The following is a 20,485-nucleotide window of genomic DNA, read 5'->3' as shown; positions in this document are numbered from 1 at the left end:
CTCTCTTCTTTGCTTAGGACATTAAAGAGGTTTGGTGCTGTTCAATAGCTATTATATAAGTTATCATTATGTATATTGGTGTTTATTTCATTAGGCACCATTCTCCATCAGAACTAGGAAATGCTATCTGCAAAACTATGAAATGAACATGAAATGAGGCATAATATAATTTTCGAATGCAATAATCAAGGCATGTTTTCTGCAGAAACACATGATGGGTCAACCCTTCCAAATGGAGATTACCATGCTGCCTGATGTGCAACGATCATGTCAACATGCACAGCTTTCCAAAGGGGAGGGAGTACTGAGTATTGAGGCCTAGATGGTGTTTAAAACACAAAATACAAGATTGGAAAAAAAAAAAGAACCCGGCTGGAATGATGCAGAGTATGACTCCAATTAATGGGCAAACCAAATCCAGGTGTTTTTCGCCTTTTAAAAGCAGTCCAATGGAGGACATTTTTCAAAGCCTCCACTTGAATGAAGTGGTGGGTCTCATTGACGTGACTGGCTTAATTTGCTTCTTTTGGTTGCCAGAGGCTGCATTTCCATGACATTTATTATTAGCTCATGTCCCGAGGTGGTCTTGCAGCAATCAAGTGAAAACCAGCTTGCTCTCTCTTCCTCTTTCCTTCAGATCACGCAATTAAAGATTGAGAATAATCCCTTTGCCAAAGGATTTCGGGGCAGTGATGACATGGAGCTGCACAGAATGTCAAGAATGCAAAGGTAGGAAAGTGGATTCCTCAACTTTCTCCTCCACACATACCCCTCAAATTACCCAGGTAAGCCAGCAGCAACCCAGCACCTCCCTCCACCAGCCTTCCTGCCCGTAGAATGCCAGGCACAGGGAAATGGGGAGAATGAGCCCCCTCTGTCGCATTTTTTGATAACCCTCACATGTGGTTGGCGCCATTGGGCAACCTGGAGAATACATTTTCTAGTGGAGAGAAGGTACAAAGAGTTCGGCATTCTCCATTCTCCCAGGGAACAAAAGGCACAGCTTTCTCTTCTTTCTCTGCTGTCTCTCTCCCTGTAGGGAAACCCTTTCTCTTTTTCTTCCCATAGGTCACAGCCGATGAACGCTTCTTTTTTTTTTTTTTTTTTGGCAACAGCTCTTGGTAAATGAAAGAGAAGTTAATGACTTGATTTCCTGAGGGTGAAATACAGACTAACTTGACACCATGTGGTGTCCAGGGCACTGGAGGATTGGAAGCTGGTGCTAAAAATTGCTCGGTATTTTTACATATCCTGTGGTCATAGTTGCTGATATGATGAATAGAACGGGCTGTAGCAAATGTACATAGTGGGAATTTGGTCTGATTTGAAAGGATTGTACAAGCATTGCCAATTTTGTGGAACATTCTCTCTACCTCTTGATGTGCTTCCAGAATAACTTACCATATGGCAAGCGAATTAGAAATACATCTTGATCCCTCTGACCAAGAAGGTTTGTGTGTGTGTTGTGTGTGTGTGTGCGTGTTTTCTTTTTTTCTGTTTGGTGGGTTTAGTGTTTCAAAATAAAATGAGATCCTTTTGCATGTTTTCTTTATCCTTTCTGGAAAATGTGAAAAGGGAGAGTCAGGCAGATAGACAGATATATTCATTCAAAGAAAGATAAGAGACCTAAGAACAGAAAGGGAGAAAGACCTTAGATCTGTGGTTTTAATATTAGGTTTAGAAATACATGCAGTGGAAAAATTGTTTTTAGATAGCTGGCTTATCAGGTCAAATTTTGCATGCTTTTTAAAAAATAATGCTAGCCCAGGTGGCATGTTCCTGTAGCCCCAGCTACTCAGAAGGCTGAGGCAGGAGGATCTCTTGAACCCAGGAATTCGAGGCTGCGGTGAGCTATGATCACACTACTGCACTGCAGTTGGGACAACATAGCAAGACCCTGTCTCCAAATATTAAAAAAAACAAGACAATGACCCTGTTTCCAAACATTAAAAAAACAAGGAGTGTGGTACATCTGTGCACACATTCCTGTTTTCATAAATTGGTTTCCTTCAAGATTGTGGACTCACAAGGTACTTTTTGTGGCTAAAATAGGCAAGTTCTGAGTTTGTTATTTAAAATTTGTTTTTGGTTTTAAGCATCTACATTTTGAAATTGATTGGGCCATAGGATCAGTGGAAAAGATGACAACAAATATCATGTTTTAGCTGAGAGAGGTTCAATTATTCACGGCCCTGGGCTCAGAGTGCCGACTTTCTGTTCCTATCCCATTCTGATGGCGATTTGCCGTTAAGGTGGCTTAGTCATTGCCACACAAAGTCACCTCTCAGTCCTACAGGCAAAGTTCCTGCTGTGCAGGTGGGAGCTGAAGGGAAATCACCCATTCCAGCCTGCAATCAAAGGGTTTCATCATCTCTCACTTCTTCCCTCCTTTTTTACAAGGTCAAGGGCAGGGGGTGAATAATAGATTTAAGGTGTGTTGAATCATCCCTTCAAACTTTACCAGTTACCACCTCCTACTGATTATACCTTCCAGCATAACTCAGAATTCAGCCCTCTTCTGCCAGGGTGCTAATTCTAGCCGCCACCAGCCTCCTAACTGATTGAGACCCAAATTCAGTCCTGGTCTCCTCCAGGGACTTTCTTTAGGCAGCCACCAAAGAGATCTTTGTAAAACACAAATCAGGCAAGGTCTCTTTGCAGTGGAGAACATGTCCAAGCCCCCTGTTGCCATCAGTATAAGATTTGGACTCTTTTGCCTGGTTAGCCATGACCTTCCCATCTGGCCTGGCCACCCCCCTAGGTTTGTCCTTCACCAGTGTCCCCCTAATATGTGTCAATCATGCTAAAGAAAAGGCTTCAAACCTGTGTTCTTTCCTTTATTTTTGGCCCTTCGAACACACGTTTCGTCTGAGTCAAACTCTTTTCCCTCCTTCTCACCAGGCCATCTCCCAACCATCACTGGGTCTCCTTGTAGCTTTTCCTTCCTTCAAGAAGCTTTCCCTGGCCACAGACTGTGTGGTCAGCCCATGTCTCCCCCAGGACCCCTCCTGGGAATCAGCCCCTCAAACTTTACCAGTTGCCCTCCAGGCTTTTCTGTGTCCGAACCAGGCCCGGAACTTTGGAAGCTGATTGGACAGATGACAGCCAGCTATGAAAGTAGAGACAGGTGGGCATGTGCAGGTGTGTGAGAGCTCAGATGTCAGTCATCAAGGAGGGAGTCTTTCCTAAAGCTCTTTTTTTTTGGAGACAGGGTCTCACTCTGTCGCTCTGGCTGGAGTGCAGTGGCACGATCTCAGCTCACTGCAGCCCTGACATCCACAGGCTCAGATGATCCTCCAACCTCCCAAGTACCTGGGACTGCAGGCATGCGCTGTCTAAAATGCGCTGCAGGCATGCCTGACTAAATTTGTATGTTTTTATTTTATTATTGTTACTTTTTTGAGGTGGAGTCTCCCTCTGTCACCCAGGCTGGAGTGCAGTGGCGTGATCTCCGCTCACTGCAACCTCGGCCTCCTGTGTTCAAGAGATTCTCCTCCCTCAGCCTCCTGAGTAGCTGGGATTACAGGCGTTCACCACCACGCCTGGCTAATTTTTGTGTTTTAGTAGAGACGGAGTTCACCATGTTGGCCAGGCTGGTCTCAAACTCCTGACCTCAGGCAATCCACCCTCCTCGGCCTCCCAAAGTGCTGGGATTACAGGTGTGAGCCACCACGCCTAGCCTAAATTTGTATTTTTTGTAGAGACAGGGTTTCACCATGCTGCCCAGGCTGGTCTAGAACCCCTGGACTCAAGTGATCTTCCTGCCTCAGGCTCCCGAAGTGCTGGGATGACAGACATTACCCACAGCCCCTGGCCAACTCTCCTAAAGTTCTAAACACAGATTCATTTGTTTGTGTACTTACTTATTGATTGATTGATTGATTGATTGAGACAGGGCCTCGCTCTGTTGCCCAGGCTGGAGGGCAGCGGTGCGATCACGACTCACTGCAGACTCAACCTTCCAGGCTCAGGTGGTCTTCTGGCTTCAGCCTCCCAAGGAGCTGAGTGTCCAGGCACATGCCACTGCATCCAGCTAATTTTTGTATTTTTGTAGAGGCAGTATCTCCCCAGGTTGCCCAGGCTGGTGACACAGCTGTTTATATATTTAGGCAGATGACTCCTCTTTGGCCTGAATTGGCTGTCCTAACCGTCTGTCAAGGTATTGCAGATTGCTTGAGGCCTGGACTAGGTGTCCTTAATGGGTAGGAACTTTGCAGATGGAATGGAGGAAAAGTGTGGCTAGTCATTGGTAGAAAGTCAGTAATTGACATGTTGAGTCAAACCTCTTAGCCTAAGAGCCATGTGTGTCTTTGTGGCCATGTTAGCAGTTGCCCTGGAAACCAGAGGGCTGAACTAACCACTGATGAAGTTGGGGGAGTAGATGAGGTCATTGGCCAAGGTCTCCAGACATGTCCTTGGGGAAGGAGAAAGAGTGAAGAAGAGTGGTTCCCACAGAAGGCTTTGGAGTCAGACAAACCTGAGGTCAATTCTTGCTCTACATTTATCAGTATGTGCCCTGGGATAAGTGATTTAACCTCATGGAACCTCAGTATTCTCATCTGCAGGAGGGGCATAGATAAGTATAGCCTCTACTTTCTAGGGTTCCTGTAAAAATTATATGAGCAAATGCCTATAGAGTGCTTGATTCCTAGTCTATATGTTTAGTAAAATTTAACTAATTTGGGGGAAAGCTCCCCAGTACTCCCAATTTTGCCCTTGTTCAGAATTTATTTTGGGTCATTCTCCCAACCCCCAGGTTGCAGTCAGTAGTGACAAGTGGGGAATATGGCTCTCCAGAGTCAGCCTTGATAACAGCCAGGCAGGAATGGCAGGCTCACTGCTAATCTTGTAATCCTGTTTCCTGTCCCCTACACACCCGGTGACAGCTGGCTATGGGAGAAAAGCAGGAGGGATGAAATATCCTCTAATTCCAACAATTGGTAGAAGGGAGTGAGGTAGGGTTACAGAGAGTTAAGCATTACCTTGCACTTATTCCACAGAAGTAACTTTTGGATTTGCTTGGCAAATGTCTGGCTGTTCCGCCCTCTACCTCTTGGCCCAACTCCCTGTGTTTGGAAAACGCAGATGATGTCTTCTTTATTTTCCAACATTTTTTAATGGTTTCTAGTTACAGGAGCAATCACTGCTTATTATAAAAATTTGGGAGCTATGGGAAAGCACAAAGCAAAAAGTCATTTAAACATCCTGTCTTAAGCAGACCAATTGAAGGGTGTGCCAAGTTTATTTAGAAAGGTTAGTCAATCTGTGACTTAAAAAAAATCTAATCCTAAAAACTAATATTTCCCTAAATTGCAGTACCCTTAGATTGGTGACAAAGGATATTTTTTTTTTATAAAAACTATTTATTTATTTATTTAGGACACGGTCTTTCCCTGCCACCCAGGCTGGCATGCAGTGGCACAATCATAGCTCACTGCAGCCTCGAACTCCTGAGCTCCAGCAATCCTCCTGCCTTAGCGTCTGAAGTAGCCAGACTACAGGTGCATACCACCGTGCCCAGCTAATTTTTTGTGGCGATGGAATCTCACTATATTGCCCAGGTTGGTTTCAAACTCCTGGTCTCAAGCAGTCCTCATGTCCTGGCCTTCTAAATCATGGGAATTACAGGTTTTAGATGGTGCGCAGACCCATGGACACATCAGTCCTGTGATTTCATAGATGTTATTGCTCAGAATGGACTGAGTTATGAGAAAGGAAGAAAAGAAGGAAGCAAGGAAGGGAGGGGAGTTAAGGCTGATTAAAGAGGAATATTAACTGAATAGCAAAACGGCTCGTATCAAGGTTTGGGGAACATTGTCAAGATAATATGCAAACCACAGAAATTTGAGAAACACACATAAAAGCTCAACCACCTACAAAGAAAGGCTTGAGAGTGCCATTGCTGTTTGAAACCATCTAGGCCCTGGTTTTTTATAGAACAATTCTTTCTTTGGACTTTGCTTCAGTCTTCAAGATGTATTCAAACAAGTTCTGAACTTCCTAGGAGCCAAAGGAGCTGGAGCTGGAACTGGGGCAGAGTAGGCTTTATGGAGAGGGTAAAAGTAGGCCTCAGAGAGAGAATGGGACCTGAATCTGTTGGGAAGAAGGATGTTCTGGGTTGAAGCAAGGAAGAAGTGGGCAAGGGTCTAGAAGTCTAGGGGGCTGGAGTAGGGGTCAGATTCTGAAGATCTCTGAAAGCCAGCTGGAGTGTCTCTGACAGGTATGAGGAGAGCTGCTCCTAGAAACATGGAATTGTAGAGATAGAAGGGATTCCAGGAGACAGCATCTGATCCACCTGCTCTCTTTTGCAGAACAGGAAACTGAGGCCCAGAGACTCAATTACTTATTCAGCTTTTGATCCATTGATTTGTTTTGCAACTAAAACATTTGTTAAGTGTTTGCTGTATGCCAAACACTAGGCATACAAGGATGAATCAACACACAGGGGACCAGGGTCCATGGATGGAAACAGGCTGAGGAGCTGGGGTCCAGGCTGCTGCACTGAGCAGCTCTGGGGCTTTTCTACTCCACCAAGTGTCTGTTTCCTCATCTGGAAAAAGGAAATCATTACAGAGCCTACCTCCAGGCCTGTTGCAAGGAAGAAATGAGGTAACGTGTGTGTACTGATTGTTATTGCTGCATAACAAATGACTCCCAAGCTTAAGCTGGGCTGGCTGGGACATCCTGGCTTCCAAACTATCCCATCTGTTCTCTGTGTGTGATGCTAAATCCAGGCCAGCCAAAGTGGCTCACCTGAGACAACTTTCCCCAACAACACACTGGGAGTCTTCTAACAGAGGAAGGAAGTATACACTTCCACAAAGAGCTCCCAGACCATCAAAGTCCCCAAGTTCCCTACAGTTGCAATCTGCTAGCCCCCACTAATGTCCCATAAATGCTGCATGTGATGAAAAGACCAGGCCTTGCTGGTCACCATTGTGTGCAAGGGGAAGCAGGAAGCACCAGGGAGGCACTTTTATTTTGTCTGTGATTGGTGGGTCATGCTATTTGGAAGGACTCAGCTGTGCAATTCTTGCTGGCCATCAGATGGTGGCTGGGCTACCGGTATCGGAAGGCAGGTCAGGCAGGATGTCCAGCTTGGCACACTCCTGTGACCCACAGTTGATGCTGCTTTTGGATGGGACCTCAGCTGTTGTCCACTGAAAAATCAGAATGTGGCCTCTCTAGCATGGCAGACTCAGGGTGTTCAGACTTTCTCACGGAAGTGGAAGCCGCCTGGTCCTTGCTGACTGCACCTTGGAGGTCAGGTAGTGTCACTTCTGCTGCATTCTTTTGGTTGAATGTGACTCACTCAGGTGGGTTCAGATTCAGGGAGTTTGAGACCAGCCTGGACAACACGGTGAAACCCCATCTCTACTAAAAATACAAAAAATTAGCTGGGTGTGGTGGCACACACCTGTAATCCCAGCTACTTGGGAGTCTGAGGTGGGAGGATTGCTTGAACCCTGGAGGTAGAGGTTGCAGTGAGCCCAGATTGTGCCATTGAATTCCAGCCTGGGCAACAAGAGTGAAACTCCATCTCGAAAAAAAGAAAAGAAAAGAAAACAAAACAAAACAGAAAACAGATTCAAGAAGGGAGGACAAGTTCTCGCCTCTACCTAGATGGAGTGTCAAGGAATGTGTCAACGTGTTTTAAAACTGCCTCAGCAGGCACAGAAGCACACAGCGCAGTGTCTGGCCCAGAGGGATGCTCCATCGCTGGTAGGTGTTAAGACACGGTCCATGTTCTGTTGAAGCCAGATGCCAGGTTGACTTGCCCACGGTCACACAGTTAGTTTGAATGAATGGGCCTGCCTGGATGCAAGCTTGCTTTCTTCAGGATGGAGAGAACCTCTTTTCCACTAAACTGGGCTTCTACCTGCTCATCTTCTTGTAACCATAAACCCCAGAATATGAACAAGCAATAGCAAGGTCCTTCATCTCGGTATTTCTTACCTCACCTCACACAGAATGACCATGAGCAATGACTGGTCTTTTCACCATAAGAAGTATTTATGGGGGTTAGTAGATGATGGATTGGGAGACTTGGTTGGCCTCCGAGTTCTTCATGGATGAAATGAAGCTCCCTTTACTTCTTTGCTCTTTTAGTGTGCTGCAGATGACATCAGGGGGCGTGGTGCCTGAACCTAAGGGGTACCTTGAAGCTCTGTTTTGGGTGACTGGGATCTGAGCCACCCAACCAGAGAGTGGATGGGGAAGTTTGGAGTCCAGAATGTCTCAGCCAGACTGAAGCCCACCCATTACTCAGCTCCAGTTTGGTTATTGAAAGGACTCTACGCAGCCACATTGGGAACTGACCAACCTCACCTGCCTCTGTGGGTGCTTATTTTCACCCTCTCTACCTTGTTTCTCTAGGATAGGTGTTCTGAAAATGGGTGCAAGGCTCCTTTTGAAAATCTAATTAAAGCAAGAGACCCTCTGAAAGACTCACAATATATGAATAGAGAAAAAGAATTCAGGCTAGGTGTGGTGGCTCATGTGTGTAATCGCAGCACTTTGGGAGGCTGAGACAGGAGGATTGTTCGAGATCAGGAGTTTGAGACCAACCAGAACAACATACGAAGATCCTGTCTCTAAAAAAAAAAGAAGAAAAAGATTAAAAAAAAAAAAAAGATTAACTGCACGTGATAGCATGTGTCTGTAGTTTCAGTTACTCTGGAGGCTGAGACAGGAGCCTCCAGGCTTGAACCCAGGAGTTCGAGGCTGCAGTGAGCTGTGATTATGCCACTGCATTCCAGCCTGAGCAACAGAGCAAAATGCTGTCTCAATTTAAAAAATTTAAACAATTTCAAGGGATGTATAAGGCCTGGGTCTCCTAAAAGTTTAAAATTCTTATATTTGAACCTTCCCTCTTCTATTCCTTCCTTCCTAATTTTAAATTAAGTTTCAGCTCTTAACCTCAAATGATCATTTTTCAAACTGAAGGCTTAGCACCCTTGTGTTCTCACGCTTGTGGTTAAAGGTAATCTGAATGCCCAATTAATGAGAAGTGGTTTTCGAGACAACGTTAGATAACCTTCTGGAGATGGCATTAACTCCCCTCTTAGGGTTGTAATTTACCTAGCCACATGGCTTCCTCCAGGGAAGCAGTGCATTTATGTAAAACAAGAGAGGGGTTGTGTCTGGGGAGCTGAGACAGCCTAAGTGAAGCTGTAAAATTGAGATGTTTTTCTGAAAGGATCTCATCTTGGATCATGGCTATTTGTCAAGGCATGGATGCTCAGAACCCACCCCTGCCACATTCCCACTTTCCCACTTAGGTACCTCCACCCCTACCCAACCCATCCCCAGCATATCTGCTATTTGGGAACAGGGTTGGGAGCAACTCACTCACCCCTCTGTTTTTTCCTCATCTTTAATGAGGTATAATTGACAAAAAGTGTATATACTTAGGTTATACAACTTAATAGTTTAATATACGTAAATGTGAGATAATTACCATGATCAAGCTAATCAACATGTTCAGCACCTCATATAGTTACCATTTTATTTTCTTGTGTGTGTGTGTGTATATGTATGTATGTATATATATAAAAATATTTAAGATGTACCCTCTTAGTTAATTTTAAGTACACAATACAGTGCTGTTAACTGTATTCACATTGCTGTACGTTAGCTCTCCAGGAATTATGCCTCTTGTATAACTGAAACTTTGTAACCTTTGACCAACATCTCCCCATTTCCCCTCTCCCCAGTTCCTGGCAACCACCATTCTCCTCTCCACTGCTACAGGTTTGACTATTTTAGATTACACCTACAAGTGAGTCATGTCATGTTGATCTTTCTGTGTCTGGCTTGTTTCACTTAACAATGTCCTCCAGATTCATTCATGTTGTCTCAAACGACATTCAGCCTTTATTTTTAAGGCTGAATAGTATTCTAGTGTGTGTGTGTGTGTATATATATATATACACACACCATATTTTCTGTATCCATTCATCCACTCATGGATACTCAGGCTGATTCCATATCTTGGCTCTTTTGAATCATGCTGCAATGATCATGGGAGTGTAGATATCTCTTTAAGATACTGATTTCATTTCCTTTGGGTGTATATCTAGAAGAGGGATATACATATATCCCTCTTCACATATACATATACATATACATATATATGATGTATATATATATATGTGTATATATCACATATACATATGATAGTTCTATTTTTTTAGTTATTTATATATTGTTTTGTTTTGAGACAAGGTCTTACTCTGTTGCTCAGGCTGGAATGCAGTGTCATGATCAGGGCTCATTACAGCTTCCACTTCCTGGGCTCAAGCAATCCTCCCACCTCAGCCCTCCAAGTAGCTGGGACTACAGGCACGTGCCACCATGCCTTGCTAATGTTTTTCAATTTCAGCAGAGACAAGACCTTGCTATGTTGCTCAGGCTAGTCTTGAACTCCTGAGCTCAAGTGATCCTCCTGCCTTGGCTTCCCAAAGTGCTGGGATGAGAGAACATGGGCCACTGTGCCTGGATGATAGTTCTATTTTTAATTTTTTGGAGAACCTCCATACTGTGTTCCATGGTTGCTGCACCAACTGCATTCCCATCAGCAGTGTGCAAGGATTCCTTTTTCTCCACATCCTTGCCAACATCTGTTATCTTTTGTTTTTGAGAATAGCCGTCCTCACAGGTGTAAGGTGATATATCTCATGTGGCTTTGATTTGTATTTCCTCAATGAGTAATGAAGTTGTACTTTTTAAATATACCTCTTGTCTATTTGTATGTCTTCTTTTGAGAAACGTCTATTCAGGTCTTTTGCCCATTTTTAATGGGATTTTTTTCACCACTATTGAGTTGTATGTTTCATTCATCCACAATTGAGCAGTGTTTCTCAAACTTTTGGTAGACATCACAATTACCTGGGGGGCTTGTTAAAAAAGATTTCTAGGTCTCACTCTCAGAGGTTTGAGTCAGTGGCTCCAGGGATGGGTCAGAAACTGCCCTTCAACAGTTTTCTCCAGTGTCTCTGATGGAGGTGTCCCCTGGTCACACTTGGGTAATCCCTTGGTTCTAGAGAATGAGTGAGCACTAGAGAATGCAGATGAACACGTGATTGTATTTCTGCAAACAAAGCCCATGTATGGGCTGTTTTACATAAAAGGCAACCCTTCTCTCTACTTAGTACTCAACTCACATTGAACATTAGCATTACCTGTAGTCCTCCCCTCAGTGTTCTATTATGAAAAATTGAAGGAGTGTGAGAAACATGCAAGAATTGTACGATGAGTGCCCATGTACTCACTGCTTAGAGTCTACAATTAGAATTTTGCTATATATTTGCTCTACCACATATCCCTCCATCCACTTATCTATCCATCCATTCATCATCCATCCTTCCATCCCTCTCTCCCTCCCTCCTTCTTTTTATTGATGCATTTCAAATTAAATTGCAGACATGAGTACATTTTACCCCAAACACTACAGTGTGCACATCATTAACTAGGACTCAATTTTTGTTCACACTCCTTTATTTTAGGTTGAATTTATATAGGGTGAAATGCACAAATCTTACATACGCCTCTCACTGTTTGGCACATGCACCCAAGCCCCTTTCAAAATATAGAATATTCCCATCACCCCAGAAAATTCTCTCATTTCCCGTCTCCTTAGTCACTCCCTGCCTCCTTTTTCTTCACCAGAGACAATCAATGCCCTGACTTTTTTTCACCATAGGTTAGTTTTGTCTGTTATAGAATTTCATATAAACAGGATCATCCAGTGTGTACTCTTTTGTGGAAGACTTTTTTCTCCTGGGAAGCTTTTAAAAACTCCCAATGCCCGTGCTGTTCCCCAGAACAATAACATCAAATTCCCTGGGGGTGAGTTTGGATGTCAATATATATATTTTTAATTTCCCAGGTGATTATGGTATGCAGCCAAGCTTGAAACCAACTCCCCTAGAGGAAGTTCCTTGTCTTTGTCCATCCCCACCCTAAGCCGTGTCCCCCAACCACCCAACTCCACTAATTAACATCCTCACATTAAAATTTTATTTTCCAAGAGACTGCTACCTTGTAGTTGTTTTGAACAGGGAAGGAGGCAGACTTTTATATTAGCACACAAAACATTTAGCATTCCTTCAGAAATAGTTGCTTTGGGTGACTTTGCCAAGGTCATCTTCGGAAGTGAAGGTCACCAGGAAGTCCTTGGCTTACTTCTCAATCATCAATGGCCTCCACATGATTTTCTCCAGAACAAAGGATGCCCCAAGACAATCCCTTTGGTACAGAAAGCAGTTTGAGAAAGCTGTAGCATTCCAGCTTCCAGAAGGATTGAGGCCTTGGAGGACTCCTTCTCACCACCCTACCCATGTTCCAAAATCATGCAAAAGAAAAGACTAAACTTAAGTCATAGTTAAGCTGGTTTAAATGGTTAGTTTACAAGACTGGACTAAAATATTGGCTGTTCAATTCAGTACTAGACTATTTGATGAATTATTACCATAAATTCATTAAAAGTTTAGCTTGAGGCTGGGTGCAGTGGCTCATGCCTATAATCCTAGCACTTGGGGAGGGCAAGGTGGGTGGATCACAAGGTCAGGAGTTTGGGACCAGCCTGGCCAACATGGTGAAACCCCATCTCTACTAAAAATACAAAAATTAGCCGGGCGTGGTGGTGGGTGCTTGTAGTCCCAGCTACTTGAGAGGCTGAGGCAGGAGAATCGCTTGAACCTGGGAGGCAGAGGTTGCAGTGAGCTGAGATTGCGCCATTGCACTCCAGCCTGGGTGACAGAACGCGACTCCATCTCAAAAACAAACAAACAAACAAACTTTAGCTTGAATTGTCCTTTTATGTCTGTGGTTTTACAAAGTTTAGCTTGAATTGTCCTTTCTTGTCTGTAGTTTTACATCTAGCTTTTACCCGCAGAATCCACACCTACCCTGTGAGATAGGCCTCTTGTTCTCTGTTATGCAAACAGGGAAACTGAGACAAAGGGTAATGTCATGAATTGTCCAGGACTTTTCTCCATGATTTCCGAACCATCTCTATAGTTTGAGTCAAAACCGTTGTTTGAATCACAGACCCTTTTGGAGTAGCCAATGCAAATGTGAACCTCTTCCTAGAAAAAGTGATCAGCTCTAAATATTTGACATTTTTGGGTATTCACACCCATTGGAAGCCCTTGCTGGGTAAGAACCTCTGCTCCAAAATATAATAATGTATATTTACAAAATAGTGTTTATTGAGCAATGTGTCCCCAGTGTGTGTGTGTGTGTACGCGCTAAGCCTTTCCATGCATCATTTCATTTTATAACCCCAAAGAGGTGGCTATTTTATTATCCCCATTTTACAGACAGAAGACTGAGGCTTGGGAAAAGGAAGAACCTAGCCAGCAACGTAGTGGTCAAGTTTGTGGCTGGGTACTGAAGGAAGGCACATTCACCTGGCCTGACTTCGGAGCCTGAGCTTGAAGTGATACTATATTATCTACAGATTTAACAAGTGGGACCCAAAGCCCCAGGCCAAAATTTTTAAAGTGGTGGGTGCTTAAGGCCAGAGAGAGAAGTGCCTTTGAGTTTCTTGGCACCCCTCAAATCATATAGCCCTGGTTGAGTCAACAATGGGAAATTTAGGCCTTACAAGGTGGCTCGTGCCTATTATCCCAGTGCTTTGGGAGGCAGAGGGGAGGATCAGTTGAGGCCAGATCAAAACCAACCTGGGCAATATAGCAAGACCCCATCTCTAAAAAAAAATATGTAACTATTGGCTGGGTGTGGTGACACATGCCTACAGTTCCAGCTACTTGGGAGGCTGAAGCAGGAGGACCCCTTGAGCCCAGGAGCTTGAAGTCACCGTGAGCTATGTTCATGCCACCTCACTCCAGCCTGGACAACAGAGTGAGAGTTTGTCTTAAAAACAAAAGAAAAAACCAACAATGGGAAAGTTTTATAACCTCTTTGTGCCCTCACCCCCATTCTTTTTTGAAATTTGTATAAATTTAGAGAGTACAAGGGTAGCTTTTATACCTGGATCTATTGCATAGTGTTGAAGTCAGGCTTTTAGTGTAACTATCACTTTAATAGTGTACATTGTATCCATTAAGTAATTTCTCATCCCTCACCCACCTCCCACCGGTTGGAGCCTCCAATGTCTGCTATTCCACGCTCTATGTCCACGCCCACATTGTACACATTCTTTAGCTCCACTTATAAGTGAGAACATTGTGTCCCCTTATTCTCATCAGCAACATGGTACCCAGCGCCCTTCTCCTGCTGGTGTAGTGTAAACTGAGTAAGCACTTTGCAGACTTGAAGAAGCCAGTGATTATTTACTATTTGCGCTAGGCTAAATCCAGCCTTGGGTGTGCCCTCCACAGTCCCTGCTATGTCCATGCCTGTTAGATCAGAACAACTTCCTCAAGTGTATTAGAATGTTAATAAATCAAGAAAGCTCTCAAGGGGTGATGTGGCCCCCTTTTTAATTTTAATCACAGATTAAAATGCTATCGAGAAGAGGAATTTGCTCCAAGAGAAGAGGGATTTTACAGTCCCTCGCCTTGCCCCAGTGCACTGCTTTAGTTGTTTGAAAAAGGCTGCCAGAAATTGGGTAAGGATCACCAGGGGAAAACAAACAAACACAAAAATCTGAACATGCCAGCGCCCCTGCCACCTGCTCCCGTGAAAAGGCCAATTCAGTCTGCTGTGGTGGAAAACGTTCTCCCGGGTGTTCATTAGCTGGAGGGAGGCTGAGGATGCAGTTTGGCCGTGGATTTCAATATTCCCTTGTAACGTTTTACAACCCAGACCCGGCGACAATGGCGTCATTCATTGCACTCGCTCACGTGGAACAGAACGTGAGAGAAGGGCAGAGCTGGGGAGAAGCTGGTCTGTGGGCGCTGATACCCAAGGCCAGCTGAGGTACTCAGGACCCCCAGCTCGTGTTGGGGTCGGGGGTCCCAGACTCTTGTCAGAGCTTGTCCATGGGATACAGGTGTAGCTGCTTGACACAGCAGAGAGCAGTGAGATTTGACTGTTGCAAACTAAAGTTTCTGCAAACGGTAGGATCGATCAGTAAATCTTGATATTGCCCAGGTGGAGCCAATATCCAATTCTCTCATTACTGGCATGCCTTATGAAGTGGGATTTGCCAAGTAGTTGGTATGGAGGTAACAATTGCTAATTATTAAGTATTAGTTAGGTGGCTGATATAATGGGCTTATGGGGACTTTTATCACTCACCCCTGTTCCACCATTCCCCTTCATATAGGGACTTGGAGGGAAGGGCGGGAGGGGGATGAGGGATAAAAGGCTACATATTGGGTACAGTGTACACTGCTCAGGTGATGGGTCCATCAAAATCTCAGAAGTCAGCACTAAAGAACTAATCCATGTAACCAAGCACTACCTATTCCCCCAAAACACAAAAATTTTTAAAATGTTATGTGAAAATAATAAACATGATAACTGATAGAAAAAAAAAGGTTAAATGAGGTCATAAGTGAGGGGCTTTAATCTCACAGGATGGTGACCATATAAAAAAGAGGAAGATAGAGAGAGAGAGAGAGATCATCCCCCACCCTAACCCTCCCTGCCTGGCATGTGAGGACACTGAGGGAAGGCGGCCATCACAAGCGAGGAAGACAGGCATCACCAGAAACTGACCATGCTAGCACCCACATCTCCAGAACTATGAGAAAATATATTTCTGTGTGTGTGCTTTTTTAAAAGTATTAGGTGGCATGAGTTTTGGAATAGGACTGACCCTGGGTGAGACTCAGCTTTGCCTCTTAGCTGTGTGGTCTGGGACAAGTCACTTGACCTCTCTGTACCTGCCTTTTCTTTTCTTTCTTTTCTTTTTTCTTTTCTCTTTCCTTTTCTTTTCTTTTCTGAGACAGAGTTTCACTCTTGTCATCCAGGCTGGAGTGCAATGATGAGATCTTGGCTCATTGCAACCTCTACCTCCCAGGTTCAAGTGATTGTCCTACCTCAGCCTCCCAAGTACACGCCCAGCTAATTTTTGTATTTTTAGTAGAGACAGGGTTTCGTCATGTTGACCAGACTGGTCTTGAACTCCTGACCTCAAGTGATCTGCCTGCCTCAGCCTCCCAAAGTGCTGGAATTACAGGCATGAGCCACCGTGCCTGGCCCATCTGCATTTTCTTATCTCTAATGTAAATCTAACTGTACCTGTGAAATGAGGTTCTTGCCAGGATCAAATCAGGATAAGGATATAAGTCAAGCAGTACAGTGGCTGGAACATTAGGAGGCACTTGAAGAACAATGTAGATGAGAATGATGATGATGATGATTAAAAAAAGAGCAGGCTCCTTTTGCTGCCTGTATTTCCAGAGACACAAGGGCTTTTCAACTTTCACTTTAATTTCCTTGTGTCCTTGCTTCTTCATGGATGTTCTCAAGCTGTAGAAGAAAATAGTTTTATCTTCTCATCTGGAGGACTTTAGAGATTTCTGCCATAATGATACTAACCACGTCTCTTTGATTGACTGTTCCTTTGATCCATGGATGAGCTATGTGAAAATTGCCCCGCTGTTGTTTGATCCTAACATTTTCTTTCCTTTGCCTGTGTAATTCTATAATGATTGAGAAGTCACTTCCCCATTCCACGCCCATATTTTGACACCTGTCAGAGGGGTTTGGGGACATTGTATTTCAGGCATTAACAGAGATGTTCATGATTGGTGATGGGGATGATGTTTCAGGCTCCTTAGAGGGAAACAAGCTGTGAGGGACAAGTGGTTATTGGGATAATATTGCTTTTCCCACTTCTGTGTTAGTAATCAAAAGCAGGACTTGGCCTTTCCAGAGAGCAATTTTGCAATTTGGCTGTACTGGAATGGAGAATTCCACGGAGTCCACTGATACATTCTCTTGTAAATTCTCTCAGCCAACATTTTTTGGAGGTTATTTTCTTTAATTAAAAAGAAAAACCATTCCTATTAAAAATATAAAACCAAAAGAGATTTCCCCCTTCCTCTTGGAGCTCTGACAGCAAAATATTGGAACTAAATAGATCTAAATAGAATTGCCAGCAAGTTTTGACAACTTTTATAATGTTTTATTGTTATTATAATTTTTCTTCTTTTTCTTTTTCTTTTTTTCCATTACGTAGCTTGAACCACAAAGCAAGAGCTATAAAGCTAATTCCATTCCCTTCAGCCTCCTGGCCCCAGGGGGAGATTCTGACTGGTGCGGCTGCTCAGATGGCTCCAGCTTTGGTTCTGAGATGGCACAGGAAAGCTGGGCTAGGAGACCCCTGGGTGTCCTGAGGTTGTCTGTAGCCTCATGGAAACTTGGCAGATGCTCTGTGTTCCTGCCTGGCCACTCTGATGTGCTTTCACATGACAAACAAAGGCAGGGACATAGGGTGGAGATGTTCACACACTTGAGGGGGTAGAAGTAGAAAGAGTCTTGTGCCCCAAAACCCTGCTCCCCTAAAAGCATATTGTGTTGTAAAAATTGAAAGACATCATTAGGAGACAATGCAAAAGTTATGAGGAAATGATTGGATTCGAATTTTAGTTGTGTCTCTTTCTAACTCTGTGATCTTGAACAAGTTGCTTCATCTCCCTGGGCCTCAACTTCTTCATCTGTAAAATGGGATCAAAAGTAATACCACATAGAGTCATAGAAAGGATGAAATGGACGAATTCAAGATCCTTCAAAATGCGTTATGTGTAGCTCTTTGCACATGAGATTATTTCAGGTATATTCTTTAATTTTAATAGTTAAGCATTGATCGATTGATTGATTGATTGATTGATTGATTGATTGATTGAGACAGGGTTTCGCTCTGTCACCCAGGCTGGAGTGCAATGGTGCAGTCATAGCTCACTGCAGCCTCAAACTCCTGGGCTCAAGCAATCCTCTTGCCTCAGCCTCCTGATTTGCTATGACCATAGGCACATAAACATTTGTCTTAATTGCATTAAAAGAACTATAATTAGCACCACAAGCCTGTAATTTCACAGATATGATCACTTATAGTGAAGCTTAACTTATTTGGATAAACGATTAATTTTTAAAATGTGATGAGTTAAAGAGTAGATGGTTCTAGATCATGGTGAAAATTGTGTCTGACTGAAGTTTGGGATTTACTGACACATGCTCCTTCTAGGATAGGGGTTCTTAACCTGTTTGATGCCATGGGCCTCTCTGGCAGTGTGTTGAAGCCTATGAATCATCTCTAAGAATAATATGATTAAATGCATGCAATAGAATACATAGGTTACAAGAGAAGCCAATTATATTTGAAATATAGTTACCAAAATATGTTTTAAATGGCTGTATAGCAATATATGCAGTTTGTAAATGCCATGCCCAAGATTCCCTATCCGCATCCTAAATGCTGGGTATGGGATGTTAGGGGTCAAGCTGTTCTTCTCTCACATACTTGGATATTTCTCTCTTTGTCCCTTCTATCTTGAAGCACCACCCCCCCCCCCCACCCCCAACCTTCTCTCTACTCCTCTGCAAACTTCCACATCCCATCCATTCCCCACCTCTCTCATTTCCTTTGAGCCTCCTGGTGCTGCACAGCACAACTTTCCTTCTTCCCAGGAGAGGTTTCTACTGAGTCCTTCTGAGGAAAAAAAAAATGGGAACACCTGGTATAAAATCTGAAGGTAAGGGAATGTGGAGGACCAATCCTAAGAGTGTGAGGGGCCAGATTTTGAATGCATTGAGGGATGCTATACCTATGATGTCATGGAATTTTTATTATGCTTTCTTTGCCTGTGTGAGCCCTGAAGCTCAGGGGAGGGTTGTGTGTCAGATGGACACACAGCCTGTAAGGGATAGGGATGGGGCCTGAATTGGGAGCTGCGTAATCTTAGATCCCATGCTGTTTTTCTTTCTTTTTCTTTTCTTCCCTCCTACCTTCCTTCCTTCCTTCCTTTTTCTTTCTTTCTTTCTTTTTTTCTTTCTCTTTCTTTTTTCTTTCTTTCTTTCTTTTTCTTTCTTTCTTTCTTTTTTCTTTCTCTTTCTTTTCTTTCTTTCTCTTTTCTTTCTTCTCTTTCTTTTTTCCTGTCTTTCTTTCTTTTTAAATCTTCTATGTCCTTGTTCCTCCTTCTTTCTCATTTTCTTTCCCTCTCTTTTTTCCCTCCCTCTATTCTCTCTGCCCAAAACAATAACAGTAATGATGATGGTTGCCATTTGTTGAGCATTTACTGTGTGCCATGTACCTTTCTGAGTCTTCATGGTTAACTCATTAACCCGTTTCTTCTATCAACAGCCCTTTGAACTGGGGACATTCATTATCCCTACTTTACAGATGGGAAAACTAAGGTATGGAGAAGTTAAGTATATCAGTGGCCACAAGGACAGAAGCTCAGGAGGAAATTCTGACACTAGCAGCCATCTATCCAGATGAGAGTAATTTAGGATTATACCTGACCTTCCTAGGTGGTCAGCTACCAGTTTTTACTAACTTTGGGCAATGATCTGAGCCCCACCTTAAAGATGGACACCCACAGGTTAAGTCTAAATAAATACTCAGATTAACTAGCTTTCAAATTAGGGAATTTAAAGACATACATAGACTAAATTGACATATTTCAAAATACCATGTGTGTTTATTGATTGTTAAAAGGGGTTCTTAACTGGGGGTGTTTATTTACTTTTCTGCTTAGGTATAGAACTGTTGGTAAATCTACTTGCCTAATGTATAAGGCATGAAAAATTAGTACCCAAATATACATTTGTGAAATATGATGGACATGAATATAACTGGATCATTTTATTCATCAAAGACCGCTTTTTTTTTCCTTATTCTGTGACTTTTCTGGTGGATTCTCTCACGCCTGGTTCAGCCACTCAGGAAATCTGTATCAGGGCACTGATAAGCGTTATCTCCCATCTTTTCTCTTTCAGTAAAGAATATCCCGTTGTCCCCAGGAGCACCGTGAGGCAAAAAGTGGCCTCCAACCACAGTCCTTTCAGCAGCGAGTCTCGAGCTCTCTCCACCTCATCCAATTTGGGGTCCCAATACCAGTGTGAGAATGGTGTTTCCGGCCCCTCCCAGGACCTCCTGCCTCCACCCAATCCATACCCACTGCCCCAGGAGCATAGCCAAATTTACCATTGCACCAAGAGGAAAGGTGAGTGTGATCACCCCTGGTCAATTCACTTTCTTTCTTATTCCTTTCCTTGGGTTGGGGGTGAGGGGGTGAGGAGTATGCATTTATTTACTTTATTTATTTAAAAATGTAAACAACACAAAAATACATGGAGATAAGAAATTTAAACCATACAGCTAAAACAAAAATTTCCCTTGACATGTCCCTACCCCCAGTTCCAGCCCCTTCTTTGGAGAAAGCTTATTTGAAATGTTCAGACCTATTGTATTCATTTATGCACACACACACACACACACAGAGTGCAGAGAAAGAACTAGATTTATTTTTACTTTTTTTTTTTTTTTTGAGACAGGATCTTGCTCTATTACCCAGGCTGGAGTGCAGTGGTGTAGTCATGGCTCACTGCAGCCTCAACCACC

At 43.4% G+C, this 20,485-nt stretch overlaps 1 protein-coding gene across 3 annotated transcripts in view; it reads left to right on the top strand.

The window, feature by feature from the left end:
• TBX5 (T-box transcription factor 5) overlaps positions 1–20,485 on the top strand; it is a 55,586-nt gene that overhangs the window by 23,240 nt on the left and 11,861 nt on the right. For all 3 annotated transcript variants that reach the window (XM_063712259.1, XM_002823797.6, XM_063712260.1), the window contains exons 7-8: positions 638–729; positions 19,861–20,087. In XM_063712259.1, coding sequence (XP_063568329.1) covers positions 638–729; positions 19,861–20,087 — 319 coding nt within the window. The remainder of the gene's footprint in view (positions 1–637; positions 730–19,860; positions 20,088–20,485) is intronic.

The sequence above is a fragment of the Pongo abelii genome, chromosome 10 (assembly GCF_028885655.2).
Source record: "Pongo abelii isolate AG06213 chromosome 10, NHGRI_mPonAbe1-v2.0_pri, whole genome shotgun sequence".
NCBI lineage: Eukaryota > Metazoa > Chordata > Mammalia > Primates > Hominidae > Pongo > Pongo abelii.
Note: the sequence above shows the minus strand (reverse complement) of the source record. Positions and strands in the feature narration are given on the sequence as shown.